Source organism: Sorex araneus, chromosome X (assembly GCF_027595985.1).
Source record: "Sorex araneus isolate mSorAra2 chromosome X, mSorAra2.pri, whole genome shotgun sequence".
Taxonomy (NCBI): Eukaryota; Metazoa; Chordata; class Mammalia; order Eulipotyphla; family Soricidae; genus Sorex; species Sorex araneus.
In genome coordinates this window covers 50,379,420-50,395,336 of record NC_073313.1, presented here as the reverse complement: position 1 = coordinate 50,395,336, position 15,917 = coordinate 50,379,420, and the positions used below count along the sequence as shown (strand labels likewise).

Sequence of the window (15,917 nt, the reverse complement as noted above, 5' to 3'; positions counted from 1 at the left end):
GAGGGTACTGAGACTATGCTAAGGGTAAAACTCTCTGCAAGCAACTTTCTTGAAGACTGTAAATGAAGGGTTGAATATGCTGGAAAACACTTGAGAAGAACTGTGAGACTAGGTGACTAAACTGGTGTCTGCACTCTAGTGTGATTGCCTGTTTGTGAAACTCTCAGCTATAACTGGGGTCTGTGGGTGTGTGAAATAGAGTGAGAAGAGGTAAGAGTGATTTTGTGTAGAAGTAGAACTTCATGGTGGCTGGAAGTCCGTGACTATTTGTGTAAGTGAGAAAATGGCAGCCCGACTGAGTGCTGGAAACAGCTTATCAAAAGGTGCGACTGTTTATGTGTGTATGTGTAAAACTGGCAAAAGTAAATAACAGTGATATTGGCTGAGGGAGACAGGCTCTAAGCTCTGATTGTGTGAGAACCTTTTAGGAGACTGTAGTGAGACCTGGAATCAATGACACCAAAATGACTTCCTGAGCGAGAGAGAAAAATGTCTGAGAGGCTGTGTGATAGAAGGGGTAGGTGAGCCTGTCGGGGAGAGACAGCAGAGGCTGCGAGGCTGAAACTGTGTGTGTACTGTTTTAAAAAGACACTAATAAGAGAACATGACTGAGATGGAATGAGATGATCAGGGAGAAATCAAATATGTTCTGCATAGAAGAAAACCCTCTTCCATCTGTCTTCTTCCTTTTAGATCTCTCCCTTCTAAGGTGCCCTGGGCTGGATTCTCCCAGTTCTCCAAATCTTGAAATTCTGGGCTTCCCCAGGCTTTTTTTGTTTTTATTTCCCGTGGGATTTTCATGGGCCTCCTTCCTTCTTTGAGACACTACTTATCCCTTCAATTCACAGTGTTCCTCTTTTTTTTTTTTTTTGCTTTTTGGGTCACACCCAGCGATGCACAGGGGTTATGCCTGGCTCTGCACTCAGGAAGTACTCCTGGCAGTGCTCAGAGGACCATATGGGATGCTGGGAATTGAAGCCGGGTTGGCTGCATGCAAGGCAAATGCCCTGCCCTCTGTGCTATTGCTCCAGCCCCCTACAGTGTTCCTCTTGATACTTACCAGAATTCATTACGTTTTGTTCCTTTCTTTAAAAAAGATGGGGTTTTTTTGAGTCACTCAGCAACTGTTTATTAAGCACATTCTGTTTGCTGATTCCTGTCTAATCCTTGCATAGCAGTTAACCCTGATTTAAAAAGTCCTGCCCTCGTGGAGCTGACCCTGTAGTGAGGATGATGGGCAGGAAATGGATGAGCAGAATATAGCAGGTGATGGGGCAATCAAGAAACGAAACAAGACTTTTTCACTTTTGTTTTTTGTTTGCTTTTGGGCCACACCCAGCAGTGCTTATGGGTTACTCCTGGCTCTGCACTCAGGGATCATGCCTGGTGGTGGTCAGGGGACCATATGTGGTGCCAGAATTTGCACCTGGGTTGGCCACATGCAAGGCAACCAACCATCCTACCTGCTGTACTATCGCTCTGGCCTCAGTACACTTTCACTCTTTGTTTTTAAATAAGAAATATAAGGGGTGGGTCAGTAAGATTATAATTCAGGGGTTAATGTACTGCCTTTGCGTGTCGCTGACCCTGGTTCAATCCTAGGAGCCACATGGTTCCTGCGTATAGAGTCAAGAGTAACCCCTTAATACTATTAGGAATGGCCCCAAAGCTCCCGCTCTTAAATGAAACAAGTTTTAAATAAGAAATATGGAGGCCAGAAAGATAGCACAGGGGCTAAGGGTTCCCTTAGAGCCCCCTCCCCAAGCAGTTCCTCGTGTACCCTGAAGCCTCCCAGCACCACCACCACTGCAGTGGTCCTGATAATTGCTGAGGGGGTCCCCAGATCCCCTGAACAATGCTTGGAGCAATCCCCGCCATACACACAAAATAAATGTCTGCAGGGGCTAGAGAGAGCTCAAGTGAGAGAGCACATGGCTTGCATGTGTGAGGCCCTGAGTTTGATTCTCAGCACCACATGGCCCGTGAAGCACAATACCACTGAGTGTGACCCCTATTTAAAAAAATGGGGGTGGCAGAGAGATAGTACGGTGGGTAGGGCTCTTGCCTTGCACATGCCAACCTGACTTTGATCCCGAGCATCCTATATGGTCTTCTGAGCCCCACTAGAGGTGATCCCTGAGCACAGTGCCAGGATTAAGCCCTAAACTCTGCTGGGTGTGGCTCAAAACAACAACAACAAAGGATGGCGCTAAGGACATAGTACAGGACTTAAGGTCTTGCCTTACATGTGACCAATCCCCCCAGTTCCTGTCCCTGTCATCATGCAGTTTCCCAAATATCATTGGGTGCAGCTCTGGAGTTCCCCCACACTGCCCGAGTTGCCTGGGCAATCCCCGGCCCTCAGAGCCCCAAGACGACCACATCCTCAGGCCCTCAGAATTGAATTGCCAGCCTAGTTGGTCAAGAATTGTTGGGAAGACCCCTTGGGCTTCCTGAGCACTGCTTGGAGGCCAAAAGAACAGTAAGGAAAAGAAAGCTGGGGCTAGAAAGCTACTGTTGCCCAGCAGTAGCGCACAGGCCTTGCATGGAAAGGATACCTGACACCACAAAAGAAAGTCTGCAGTCATTTTATTGCTCTGCTTTACAGAAGATGAAAGCAGTCTCTACCACGAGGACTCTTACGAGTATTTTATGCCATTTAAGAACAAAGGAAATATTGATGGTAACAGGACTACCAGGGAAGAGGGGATTAGATAAAGCAAATAGGGAGGATTACAGATTTCTTGGGAAGTTGGTTTTCTTTACTTTTCGCTGGTGATGGGGGGGAGGGGAATTGGTTTTTACAGGAAAACACAGCAACGCAAACGACAGTCTGAAATCTTAGAATAAGCAAGATAACTTCTTTGCTCAAACCACCCTTTCAAAACCAGCTTTATGTTAATAAACGACACTTCTGTACATGGATACAAATGTCAACAGAGTCTATGGATACAAATGTCAACAGAGTATCACCCATAAAACAAGACCTATATTCCTAAGAAAGGATTTTAAATATCTGAACAAATTAAATTATTTGTCCTCATTTTAATTTTCACAGTGATGTTTCCTGCTTCCTCCCCCAAGAATTCAGAGGCAGGCCAGGAGTGAAGTTCAGTAGCAGAGCAGTTGTTTTGCATGTATCAGCATGTATGTTTGCATGTATGTTTGATACCTGGCAAACACACACACAGTGGGAATGAATAAATTGTACATCTTTCTTTGTAGATTTATTAACTTATTAATAATTTATTAATTTCTTGTTAATTATGTAGACTTCAGCTTTTAACTTGTGCTCTGCAGTTTCAGAAGGGTTAAATAAGAGAAAACAGAAAGTCTCTACTACTATTTTCCATGCCGTTTTACCTGCATGGAAAATGGGTTGTGGTGGAATTCATTTTTTAAAAAATTGTGATTTGGGGCCATACCTGGTGGTCCTCAGGGTTTATTCTGTCTCTTTCCTCAGGGATTACTTCTGGTGGTGCTTGGGGAACCATGTCGGGTGATGGAAATTGAATATGGGTTGGTTGCTTCCAAGGCAAACACCTTTGCCCACTCTATCTCTCCAGCCCCTGGAATCCATTATTAAGGGTAAAGTAAGGATTGCGAAAGGATAGGTTTTATTTTTTCTGATGAGACCTAGAGAGAAAAGTCAAGATGGGTCAGTAAAAATGATGGTTCTTAAGTATGGTCAAAGACCAACAGTATCTGACCATTTGGAGATTATAAGATATGTACATTTTTTATTTAAAAAAATTATTCATCGTGAGATATAGTTACAAGCTTCCCTGTTGAGTTACAATCACACAATGATCAAACTCCCATCCCACCACCAGTGCACATTCCCCATCACCAATATCCCCAATATACCCCACCTTTCCCACCCTCCCCCTGCCTCCATGGCAGATAATATTCCCCATACTCTCTCTCTACTTTTGGACATTATGGTTTGTTATGCAGATACTGAGAGGCCATCATGTTTGGTTCTCTATCTACTTTCAGCACTTATCTCCCATCCCGACCGATTCCTCCAACCATCATTTTCTTAGTGATCCCTTCTCTGTTCTAGCTGTCCTCTCCCTGCCTGTTCGTGAGGCAGGCTTCCAACTATGGAGCAATCTTCCTGACCCTTCTACCTACTGTCCTTGGGTGTTGGTCTTGTGTTAGTACATTTGTTTATTGGTGTGAGGGGCCTCCCAAGCAGTGCTCAAAGGGCCCTAGAGTCACTCCCAGTCGCACTCAGCCAACTAAGTTGGAAGGTTCAACTCTAGGACCCAAAGATACCATGCTGCTCAGCAGAACCAAGGGTCCTGGGGCCCACTTGGACCACAGCCAATAGTGCTATGGGCCTCCAGGGCTAAGCAGGTGGTATTGGAGGACCGTACAAGGTGCCAGGGTTTTAACTTTCATCCTTACCCATGCATGGAATGTGCTCCTGACCCCTGAACTATCTCCCTGCCCCCATATCCAGATTCTTCTTTTTTTGTTTTGTTTTGTTTTTGAGGCCACACCTGGCAATGCTCAGGGAACCATATGGGATACCGGGATCGAACTTGGGTCAACTACATGTAAGAGAAATGCCCTACAGTCCACCCCATATATAGATTCTTAAGCCCCATGCAAGACTTACATAATCAGAAACCAGTGGGATATATTGAGTTGTGATCTAACATGCATTCCAGATAATTCTTATGCACACTAAAGTTTAAGTGCCACTGAGCTAGAGAGTGGCAAGGGTGCCATATCAGAAAATTTCTGGAGGGGTTCAGAGAGATAGTACAGCAGTTTGAGCACTTCCTTTGCACGTGTCAGACCCAAGTTCAATCTATGACACCCCATAGGGTCCCATAAGCCCTGCCAGGTGTGATTCTTGAGCACGGAGTCAGGAGTAAGCCCTAAGCACAGCCATATGTGGCCCCCAAACCAAAATAATATTTTTTAAAGGAATAAAGGTAGCTGGGGAAGACCTCTGTAAGAAAGGTATCATTTGTTGTCTTTCTTTTATTTTGTTTTTAAACCCAAACCTCACACTAAGGAATTTTAGACTTTGTTTTTTGTTTTTGCTTTTTAGGTCACACCGGGCAGTGCTCAGGGGTTACTCATGCCTCTGCACTCAGGATTTACTCCTGGCAGTGCTGGGGAACCATGTGGGATGCCAGGGATTGAATCCAGGTCCACTGCATGCAAGGCAAACACCCTCCCTACTGTTCTATCGCTCTGGTCTCACACTAAGGAATTTTAAGCACTATGAGGCAAGTGCTCTGCCACCAAGCCCACCTACAGGCCCTGCTTCCTCTTTTAGAGGATAAACCTCTTTGGAGGCCAGGATTTTGGACTTTTTTGAGAAGGGGTGAAGGGTCACAGTGATACTCAGGGGGCACTCCCAGTGCAATGCTCAGGAGCCCCTACAGTGTCAGAGAGGAAGCCCCAGGCTGGAGCAACACATATGCTCCAGCCCTTCGAGCCATCTCCCTGGAATGGCTGTCTTGTCCTCTGTTCCATCCAATTCCGAGAAAGGCATCTGGCACTCACTAGGTACTCAATAAATGGTGAAACACAGAGATGCTGCCAGACACTGTTCTAAGGACTTTGAAAAAAAGAAAACTCTCAGTCTTAGCAGCAAACCTTATGATCTAGGCTCAGGTGTTATGGTTCCTCCCCAGCTGACTGATGGTACCTGGTCACCCTCCCAACCACCCAGGTGGTTCTCGGGCCCCTCTAAAGAGCATCTGTCCACAGCCAGGGTCTTTACACCCAACACTCCCTACAGTGCGTAGCCCCAATTCATTCCTCTGAATCCTCCCACATTCTTGCCACTTCCCTTTCTCACTTCCCTTTATTCCACATGGTGACCACAGGGAACCTCACTTTCAGAAAAAAAGTGTGGCAGGGTGTTGAGAATGAAGCAGTAACCCTGACGAGGGGTACTCAGTACGCCACACTCATTTTACCCCAATTCCATAGCTCCCAGAGAGCCGCTCCTATTGTTAGACTCGAGAGTATCCATTTTACAGCTGGAGAAACCGAGGCACAGAGTGGCGCAGGCAACTTGCCCAAAGTCAAGCAGCTCAGAAGTTTGCCCTGCTCCAAACTCCTCTTCACTATTCACAAGTTTTGTTTGTTCAAGGAGTTGTGATTGCGTGTCAGATGGTTGCTAGGACAGGTGCTGGGGAAAAACAAATCAGCACCAAGGGTAAGGCAGGAAGTCAAGAGGGAAGAGGAGTGGAGAAGTTCTCAGGAACATAAGTAGGAGCTGAAGAAATCTAGGGTTACCCTGCTCTCCCCCTGCTGCTCTTTGCCCTCCCAGTTCCTTCTACGTTTTTCCTCCCCACCACCAGTTCCTCTTTCCCTGCTGACTCTAGGGGCTGAACCCCATAAAGCCAGTCCCCCGGTACTTTGGGGGCCCAGTGTTCAACATGCTCTCTCGAGTGCAGGCCCCTCCATTCCTTCTGCCACCACTGCTGCTACTGCTGAGTCTGTCGGCCACAGGTGAGTAGGCGAGGGCCAGGTGGTCCCCAGGGGTTCCCCGCGTCCAGCACTGCTCTGATTATGCCTCCGCGGGTCCTGTTCCAGGCTCAGATTCCGTGCTCTGCTTCACCCGGTACGAGGAATCCTCCGGCAAGTGCCAGAACCTCCTGGGAGGAGGTGTCAGTGTTGAAGACTGCTGTCTCAACAGCGCTTATGCGTTCCAGAAGCCAGGCAGCAAGCTCTGTCAGGCATGCAGGTCAGGGGGCACCCAGGATGGGGGAGGCAAAATGGACTAGGAGGTGGAGGGAGGTGGTGGGCAACCTAGAACTGGGCACTTTCCTGCTCTGGAACTTCGCAGGGTGAGTGCAAGGCCCCGATCAGGACTATGACTTTAGAATTCTCAACCTCAACTTTATGGACATTTAGAAGTCCCCAATTAATTTTCTTGTGAGAGAATGACCTTTATATCCAAATATACTGCTTTTGGCTTTCTTTGGGGGTCACACCTGGTGATGTTCAGGTGCTATTCTTGGCTCTACACTCAGAGAAATGATTCCTGGCGCTGCTCGGGGGACCATATGGGATGTCGGGGATAGAACCCTGTTTGGCTGCATGCAAAATAAGCCCCATATCCACTGGCCCCTCACAAGACATTTTTTAGCCTCCCTGGTTTCCTGATAGATGCTGATAGCGACTCCCCCACTTGTTGTCACAACCAAAAAATGTCTCCAGACATTGCCTCATAGCCCCTTGGGGCCGTGTAGCTTACATATCCTGATTACTTCCTGCACATCAGAAGCACCATGGGGTACACGCTCTGTAAGCAGCTGGTATTTGAGATAGCAGCTCAAGTACCTACTTATGCTAACAGCCCCTATTCAGTACTTCCATTATATGGACACATATTATGAGGGTGGGAGAGTGTGAGGAATTGAAAGGGCAGCTCTGGGGCCCAAGTTATGGCCACATTCATTGAGCTCTTCCGGTATATCAGCTACACAGGAGACAGAGGAAACAGTGGGGTAACTGGAGAATTTCAAAAGAGAGTGAGTGCTACTCTCTTAATCATGATGCCAACTTCTATGTAAAGGTCTCTTATTGTATACCAGATACATTTTCTAACTGCTTCTTATCTGTACTAGATAAACCTTAAGCATAGGGAGTTTGGCCACAACACCCAAAAGGAGAGAGAGAGCAAAAGGGAATGCCCTGCCACAGAGTCAGGGTGGGGTGGGGTGGGGGGAGGACGGGGTGGGGGTTGTGGGAGGGATGCTGGGGCCATTGGTGGTGGACAATGGGCACTGGTGGAGGGATGGATACTAAATCATTGTATGACTGAAACGCAAGCACGAAAGTTTGTAAGTCTGTAACTGCACCTCACGGTGATTCACTAATAAATTTTTTTTAAAAAAAAGAATAGGGAGTTTGGGCCAGAGAGACAGTACAGTGGATAGGGCATTTGCTTTGGCATGTGGGCAGCCTGGATTTGATCCCAGCAACCCCTATGGTGCTCTGAGCACCACCACGAGTGATCCCTGAACTCAAAGTCAGTAGTAAGCCCTGAGCATCACTGGTTTGGACCTCCAGCAACACAATCCTAAGAAATCAGAATGGGGAACTTTAGGATTTTTGTTTTGTTTATTCCTGTTGGTGCTCAGGGGACCAAATGCAGTGCCGGGAATAGAACTCAGGTCAGCCACATGCAAGACAAACACCCTACTCGCTGTACTATCACTGGGGCCCCACTTTAGGATTTTTGAAGGCAGCTTTGTGGTCCTAGGTATGTCAACTCTTCGCATTGATTCTGTATTATCCTGTGTTGGCCTTGAGGACAGATGTATGCTGTTTCTGGCAGCGCCTCTGAGCTCACTGGATGGGTAGCTCCTGTTTATTAAACATTTCCTGCTTGCCTGCTTCCATGTCGGCTCAGTGACCAGCCTGGTGGGGTTTTGGTACCAGTTCTGGGATCCTCTTCCTTACGTTTACCTGCCTGGCTCTGTTCTTAGGAGTCTTCAAAGAGTAATTCCATGTCATGAAGGCAACTAACATCTGTTAAACACTTATCTGTTTGCCAGTCAATCCCAACAGTTTGCAGAGTCCACATTCTTCTCAGTCCATCCCGCACCGCACTGATCCAGCTGTCCCCCCATGGGCCTGCCCCCATGCTCGAGAGCCGTGCCATATTCTGGCCAGCTCCCTCCAGCATGGGACGCGTGTGCTCCTCTCTGCAGATTACCACAGTGGTCCCCGTGGTCTGCATGGTCTGCCTGTTCAGTGAGCTGCACTGAGGGCTCGCAGCTGAGGCATCGGCGCTGCATAGGCCATGGCGGCCAGTGTCCTGAGAACGTGGAGCCTGGGGCTCTTGAGTGGCAGCTGCAGTCTTGTGAAGATAAGTCCTGCTGTCCTGGTAAGGAGGAGGAGTAGGGTGGGCCAGCACTACCCATGTCCTGGCCACTGGGAGTAGTTAGGGCAAAGACCCAAGGTTGGGACTGAACCTTAGGTGAGGCACTATTGGAGGATGCTGACGTGGCTGGAGACGTGAGATCAAAAGAGGCCTGATCCTTGTGAACCATGGTAAGGATGCTGGCACTAAGTCTTTGGATTGTGGGAAAAGGAGATTTAGGATCTGACCCGGAGACTTCCCAGACTTCTTTGACCTGCAGTCCTCTTTTCAGAAAAAGAATTTTAAAAATCACCCAGCGCCGCCCCGCCCCCTGGAAATCTACCTTCTTTAAGTCAATGAACATAAAGCGCCCTCTAGTGGCATCTGAGGCTACTACTGCTCATCTGGATCCTTCCAGTGCTGGATGTCAGAATAGGCCCTCAGATTCTTGTCTCAAGAAGTCAAAGTTAAAAGCAAGAGGCTTGAGAGCAATTGGCTTCCCTATCTATACTCCCTTTGTCCAATCAGTAACACGCACTTTGGGAAACAATACTGTACCAGATCCCTTTTTCAGTGGGTCTGGGGGCAGATGTCATGAAGGGAGAAGTGGAGTGACTATGGAAGACTACTACAATAGCCCAGGTGAATGTTGATGTAGAGTAGGGGTAACAGAAGATATTGGGACAAGAGTCACTGACGTGGAATAAACATACCTCCCCCCGACCTCCATCCTGCTCCTTTCTCTTCTCTCCCACAGAAATAGGCGGTTGGTCCAGCTGGGGCCCCTGGGCGCCTTGCTCTGTCACCTGCTCCATAGGAATTCGATCCCGTAGTCGTACATGTGACCACCCTGCTCCCAAGTGTGGGGGCCACTGCCCTGGAGAAGCAAAGGAGACAGGGCCCTGTGACACTAAGAACGTGTGCCCAAGTGAGTGAGAGCCACCCTGGGGATTTGTGGACACCAAGTGGGGTGGAGCTGGGTGAAAGGGTATAGCAGGGATGTGCCAGGATGGGTGGAGGGGTTCAGTGCACTTAAGCACACTTGGGCCCTCTTTACCCACTGCAGCACATGGAGCCTGGGCTGCTTGGACCCCCTGGAGCCCCTGCTCCCTCTCCTGTCGTGGGGGAGAACATGAACCTCTGCAGAGACGAAGCCGCACCTGTTCTGCACCTGTGCCCTCCAAACAGCCGCCTGGGAAGCCTTGCCAAGGACCAGCCTATGAACAGCGGACGTGCAGTGGCCTGCCGCCCTGTCCAGGTACACATGGTTCAGGCCACTGACTGCTCAGGATTCGAGGCCAGGTGCTCTACTCTGCCATTTCAAGACCAGAGGCTTTAAATCATGGGAGTGTGGACAGTGTGGCACCAAGGGGCTGTGGGGATGGGAGAAGAATTCAAATGGCCTTTCACCTCTTTTCATCTTTCCCACAGTGGCTGGAGGCTGGGGTCCATGGAGTTCTTTAAGCCCGTGCCCTGTGACCTGTGGTTTAGGCCTGATTCAAGAAAACCGGAAATGTGATCAGCCTGTACCCCGGCATGGAGGCCCTACATGTGCTGGTGATGCAACACGGACCCGCATCTGCAACACGGCTGTACACTGCCCTGGTCAGCACTTCCAGAACCTTCATTTCCATGTCTTAACTCCCTTACTTCTCTTTGATGTCTGCGCCTTGCCATAAATGTCTTTTTCCTTTCTCTTTTAAATAATTATGTAGGGGTAAGAGTGATAGTACAGTGGGTAGGGCACTTGCCTTGCATGTGGCAAACCTGGATTTGATCCATGGCATTCCATATGGTCCCTTGAGCACCGTCAGGAGTATTTTCTGAATGAAGAACCAGAATAAACCCTGAACATCTCCAGGTGTGGAATGAGCCCTGAACATCTCCAGGTTTGGCCCCAAACCAAAACCATGTGTATATATAATAGATTACACAATTATATATTAATTTATTATATGTATTTATAATATATGGGCTGGAGCGATAGCACAGCGGTAGGGCATTCGCCTCGCATGCTGCCGACCAGGGTTCGATTCCTCTACCCCTCTTGGAGAGCCTGGCAAGCTACTGACAGTATCTTGTCCGCACGGCAGAGCCTGGCAACTACCCATGGCGTATTCGATATGCCAAAAACAGTAACAACAAGTCTCACAATGGAGACGTTACTGGTACCCGTTCAAGCAAATCGATGAGCAACTGGATGAGAGTGATTTATATATATATATGCACATATATATTATACATATGGGATTATGAGTACCAAACCTGGGTCAGTTGCATCTAAGTACTCTATTCACTCTACTACCTCTCCAGTCACCTTCTTCCTGCCTCTTAAATCCTCTATCCCTGGCCCTGAGATCTAAGTTTTCCTCTTCTGGTCTCCATTCCCATATTTGATCATCCCCCACACTTACTCCTCTAACCTGCATCCTTTCCTATGCTGTAGTGTAAGCTCCCTTTTTTCCTGTCTCTGCAGTGGATGGAGAATGGGGGCCCTGGAAGCAGTGGAGCCCCTGTAAACGACCCGGCAGCATAAACTTCAACATAACCTGTAGGGAAATCCAGGGCCAGCAAAGGCGCTCAAGGAGTTGCAGAGGCCGCAATTTTGATGGTCAGCCTTGTGCGGGGAAGCAGCATGATTTCCGGTACTGCTACGACATAGAGAACTGTATATGTGAGTGCTCCCCAAAACTACTGTGAAGGGGGATGGAATAATAGTACATCGGGTAGAGCGTTTGCCTTGCTTGCTGCCAACCTTGGTTCCATCCCCAGCATGCCAGATGGTCCCCCAGCCCACCAAGAGTGATCCCTGAGCACAGAGCCAGGAGTAAGCCCTGAATAACACCAGGCATGACCCTTCCCCGCTTAAAAAGAACTGCTGTGAGGATAAGCTGACCCATGCAAAGACAATTTCTTACTCCACCCTAGATCTCATATCCCTGCAACCTCCTTCCCTCTCCCTTCCCCTCTACCCACTGAGACCTCTAATACTGATTTAGCCCCCGCCACCCCTCTTTGCAGTGAAAGGCTCGTGGTTGGAATGGAGTACTTGGGGTTTGTGCACACCCCCTTGTGGACCCAGCCCCATCCGCAGCCGCAAGCGTATCTGCTCAGCTTTGCTCCCCAAGTTCTCGTGAGTAATGGGCCAGTGTGCCTGGGAAGGTTGCTTGGTATTGATATGTGAGCAATTGGGCAGCAGAATCAGCTACTCCCACCCAGGGTTGCTACTGCCGAGTCTAAGATACCTGCCTTGCCAAGTGTGGGGTTTCCCAGATACAGGAAGAAAATTAAAACTAAAGAAGCTTTTCATTTGTTTATTTATTTTGCTTTTGGGATCACAGCTGGCAATTCTCGGGGTCTATTCCTGGCTCTGCACTCAGGAATTAGTCCTAGTGGTGCTCAGGGGACCATAGGGATGCTGGGAATTGAACCCGGGTCAGCTGCATACAAGACAAATGCCCTACCCACTAAACTATCACTCCAGTCCCCTACAGAAACTTTTTAAAAAAATTTATTTTATTGAGGGGCTGGAGCAATAGCACAGCGGGTAGGGCGTTTGCCTTGCACGCGGCCGACCCGGGTTCGATTCCCAGCATCCCATATGGTCCCCTGAGCACCGCCAGGGGTAATTCCTGAGTGCATGAGCCAGGAGCAACCCCTGTGCATCGCCGGGTGTGACCCAAAAAGCAAAAAAAAAAAATTATTTTATTGAATCACCACGTGGAAAGTTACAAAGTTCTCAGGCTTATGTCTCAGTTATACAATGCTCAAAACCCATCCTTTCACCAGTGCCCATATTCCACCACCAAAAAAAAAAAACAGTATACCTCCCACCCCCCCTACCCCCCAACCCCCCCCTGCATAACTGATAAATTTCACTTCCTTTTCTCTTTACCTTGATTACATTCCATATTTCAACACAAAACTCACTATTGTTGTTGGAGTTTCAACACAGAACTCACTATTCTTGTTGGAGTTTATCCCCCAAGAATACAGCCCTATTGACAAGGAAACATTTGATAATTAGTTTTCCACTGATGAGAATGAATAGATATAAAGTCTGTTCATTCTTCAAACCGCGGCCACGCGGTTTAGGATTTCTGTATTTTTGTAATTAAGTCTGGGGAGATTTAAGTTGGAAATTGAATCATTTTCCTTCCTGGATCAGCATGGAACAAAAGCTTAGTTCACAGTCTGGAGACATGGCTGCAGGCACTCGCTGGGACCCCAAGTAATATAGCTGTCTCTGGATCCCCTACAGAAACTTTTAAAAAAAGATATTGAGGGGGCTGATGAGATGGTACAGAGGGTAGGGTGTTTCTTGCCTTGTACATAGCCCATCTAGGTTTGATCTTCGGTATCCCATAGGGTTCCCTGAGCCTCACCAGAGTGATCCCTGAGAGCAGAACACTGAGCGTCCCTGGGTGTGCTCCCCCTCAAAAAAAACCCTCAAAGTCAATTTGGGGAGTCAAAGAGATATAGTACAGCAGTGGGGCACTTGCCTTGATGAGACCAACCTGGGTTGGATCCTTAGTATCCCATATGATTCCCTGAGCCCATCTGAGAATCAGAAACAAGCTCTGTGCACCAACAACCCTGGCCCAAAAACCAAAGAAAAAATATTGAAAGGCCAGAGAGATAGTATAGCAGGTAGGGTGCTTGCATTGCATGCAGCCAATCTGGGTTTGATCCGTGGCATCCCATATGGTCCTGTGAGCACTGAGAGGAGTAGTCCCTGAGTGCAGAGCTAGGAGTAACCCCTGAGCATCACCAGGTATAGCCCAAAAACAAACCCCAAAATAGCTATTGAGGGAAAACAGTAGGTCGGACCTGTGAGGGACTGAATGAGCACTCGTTTGGCTCCTCAGCCATACTCCGATTCATTTCATCCTTCATGTGTTCATTTGTTCTGCTCTCTTAGCTGCCTTGGCTTGGATTTACCTATTCACTCCTTCAGTCACTCATGCCTCCAGGGATGACTCCATGTCTCACTTGACATCTCAAAGGCCCTCAGTACTCCAAGGCATTTTTAGCAATAGAGGCAGACATACAATTCAGATCACATGAGTTCCCCCAAGAGAATTCACACACACACACACACACACACACACACATAATTTAACTGAGTTTGTTGAATGCCTTCTTTCTTTATCTGAGCTCCTCCATCTATTCCCCTCTAATGCCTCAGGACCACCATTACTGCAGTTGAAGGTGAGGATAAGAAGAACTTAACCTTCTGGGGAATACCACAGGCACAGTGTGAAATGCTGCAGGGAGAGAAGAAAGAAGTGAAGGAGAACCGGCCATGTCTAAACGTACCTACTTGCAAGGACCCTGAGGATGAGAAGCTCTAATACCTCTCTTCCATTCTGAACCCCCTGACCTCTCAGAGATCAATAAATTCACCTCTTCTACAGAAGTAGGACATTAGTACCTTCTGGGGCAAAGGGCATGGCACAAGCAAAATTTCATTGACATTATTTTCCACTGTGGCCCCAATTTGGCTGGCATAAAGGTGATAATACAGCTTTGCCAATTCCTACGCAGCTGTATTCAGCACATCGCTCTGCAGAGCTCTGTGTTACAGTTTTCCTGATTGGCTGTTTGCTCTAGCAGGCACTTTATGATTGGCCAGTGTGTTTGTTTATCCATCTCTCCACTTCCCAAAGCTCCCTCCGTTCCACCTCCTGGAGCTTCTAGGCTTTTGCATTTCACTTCAGTCCGGCTTTGAATGGCAGCGGAGGAGGGGCTGGGTTTGGCACTCGCCACACTTGCACCTGCATCCACCCACTCTCAACAATCCAGCTCCAATGCCATAATTAGTGGCAACAAATAACTCCGAGATGCGGGTAGAGGGCGGGGAATTGGGGGAAGGGGGGTATTTGGGGAGGCGGACAGAGGAAGTGCCTATGGGGTGCTTCTAGCTGGAGTGGGGGCCAAGAGAAGCTAGAGTCAGCACTTGCCTAGAGAAGCACACCACCCCCGTCCTGCTCCTCTGAGACAAACCCAGATACAGATTTCCTGTAGCATTTGTTCATTCAGCACTTACCATGATTTACTGTATACTAGAGCTAAACCTGGTCATCTGAGGTGAAGGACTGGTAGAATGAGGATATCTAAATGAAGTGACAGACTTAGATGATCCTTTATTTAAACATTTATTTATCCTTGTCAGTGCTAACAATAGTGCTGGACACCATGAAGAAAAGGAAGAAGTATCAGAGTTGTAGTGACTTTATTGTAAAGGAAACAAACCCAGACATTAATGCAGCTAGCTTTTGTTCATGCTTAGTACTAGTGGGAACTTCTTGAATACTGGCGCCTTGTCATGAGACAAATCATAAAAATTAATAATGATACTAGTTCATTCTTTGAGAATACTCACAATGCCTGGTGATGTCTGAAAACTTTACATAGCTTAACTGTATTTAATCCACTATGAACCCACAAAGGTCGATTGTGTATCACTCTATGCTGATTTTACAAAAGAGGAAATAGACCAAGAAAGGTGGTGGTGGGGGGGGACATTTCAAAAGCATCTTATCAAAAGCAAAGTGTCAGATGTTCTGCTATGCATGGAGAGACCTCTGTGTGTGGGAGAGTTCCCGTGAGAGTTTGGTGACCCCCAGAGTCAGTGTGCTGCTCCTCTGAATCAATTTCTTCTTGTGTAAAATGGGTCACTCAATAAATTGAAATAATGATTAAGCTGATGAATATTTGGCTATTCTGGGAAGACTGAGTCAAAGTGCAGAGTTATGGTCGCCACTACTGATTCCAGGAGGTATGTGCTTATCTCCAATCCCTTCAAAATGGAATTGGACTTGCATTATGAGCTGTGCATGGGTCTTTACCAGAGAAAGCTGTATGGAGTGTATGTGGGACTGCATGTGAAGTTAGAACTGTGTGTGCACCGTAACAAGTTCAAAGTGTATACATGCATGTTCATGTGAATTAAAGTGACTTGAATATGTATATGTGTTATAAATGTGTGGTAAGGTCGGACTGAAACTGAACCTCAATAAGACAATGCTCATAAAAAACGAACTAGTCCCTGATGCTCCATTTGCTC

At 47.6% G+C, this 15,917-nt stretch overlaps 1 protein-coding gene across 1 annotated transcript; it reads left to right on the top strand.

Annotated features, from left to right (window-relative positions):
* The first annotated feature begins 6,376 nt into the window (after positions 1–6,376).
* CFP (complement factor properdin) lies at positions 6,377–14,685 on the top strand. Its single transcript, XM_004612885.2, has 9 exons — positions 6,377–6,486; positions 6,571–6,721; positions 8,697–8,872; positions 9,606–9,776; positions 9,915–10,106; positions 10,280–10,453; positions 11,325–11,522; positions 11,870–11,981; positions 14,037–14,685. Exons 1-9 carry the CDS (start codon positions 6,414–6,416, stop codon positions 14,200–14,202), a joined length of 1,413 nt encoding a protein of 470 aa, XP_004612942.1. The 5' UTR covers positions 6,377–6,413; the 3' UTR covers positions 14,203–14,685.
* The last annotated feature ends 1,232 nt before the right edge of the window (positions 14,686–15,917 follow it).

Coding starts and splice junctions, on each gene's coding strand:
- CFP (XM_004612885.2), top strand. CDS start 6,414: ATGCTCTCTCGAGTGCAGGCCCCTCCATTCCTTCTGCCACCACTGCTG. Junction 8,873..9,605: donor AGATAAGTCCTGCTGTCCTG/GTAAGGAGGAGG, acceptor TCTCTCCCACAG/AAATAGGCGGTTGGTCCAGC. Junction 9,777..9,914: donor CACTAAGAACGTGTGCCCAA/GTGAGTGAGAGC, acceptor TACCCACTGCAG/CACATGGAGCCTGGGCTGCT.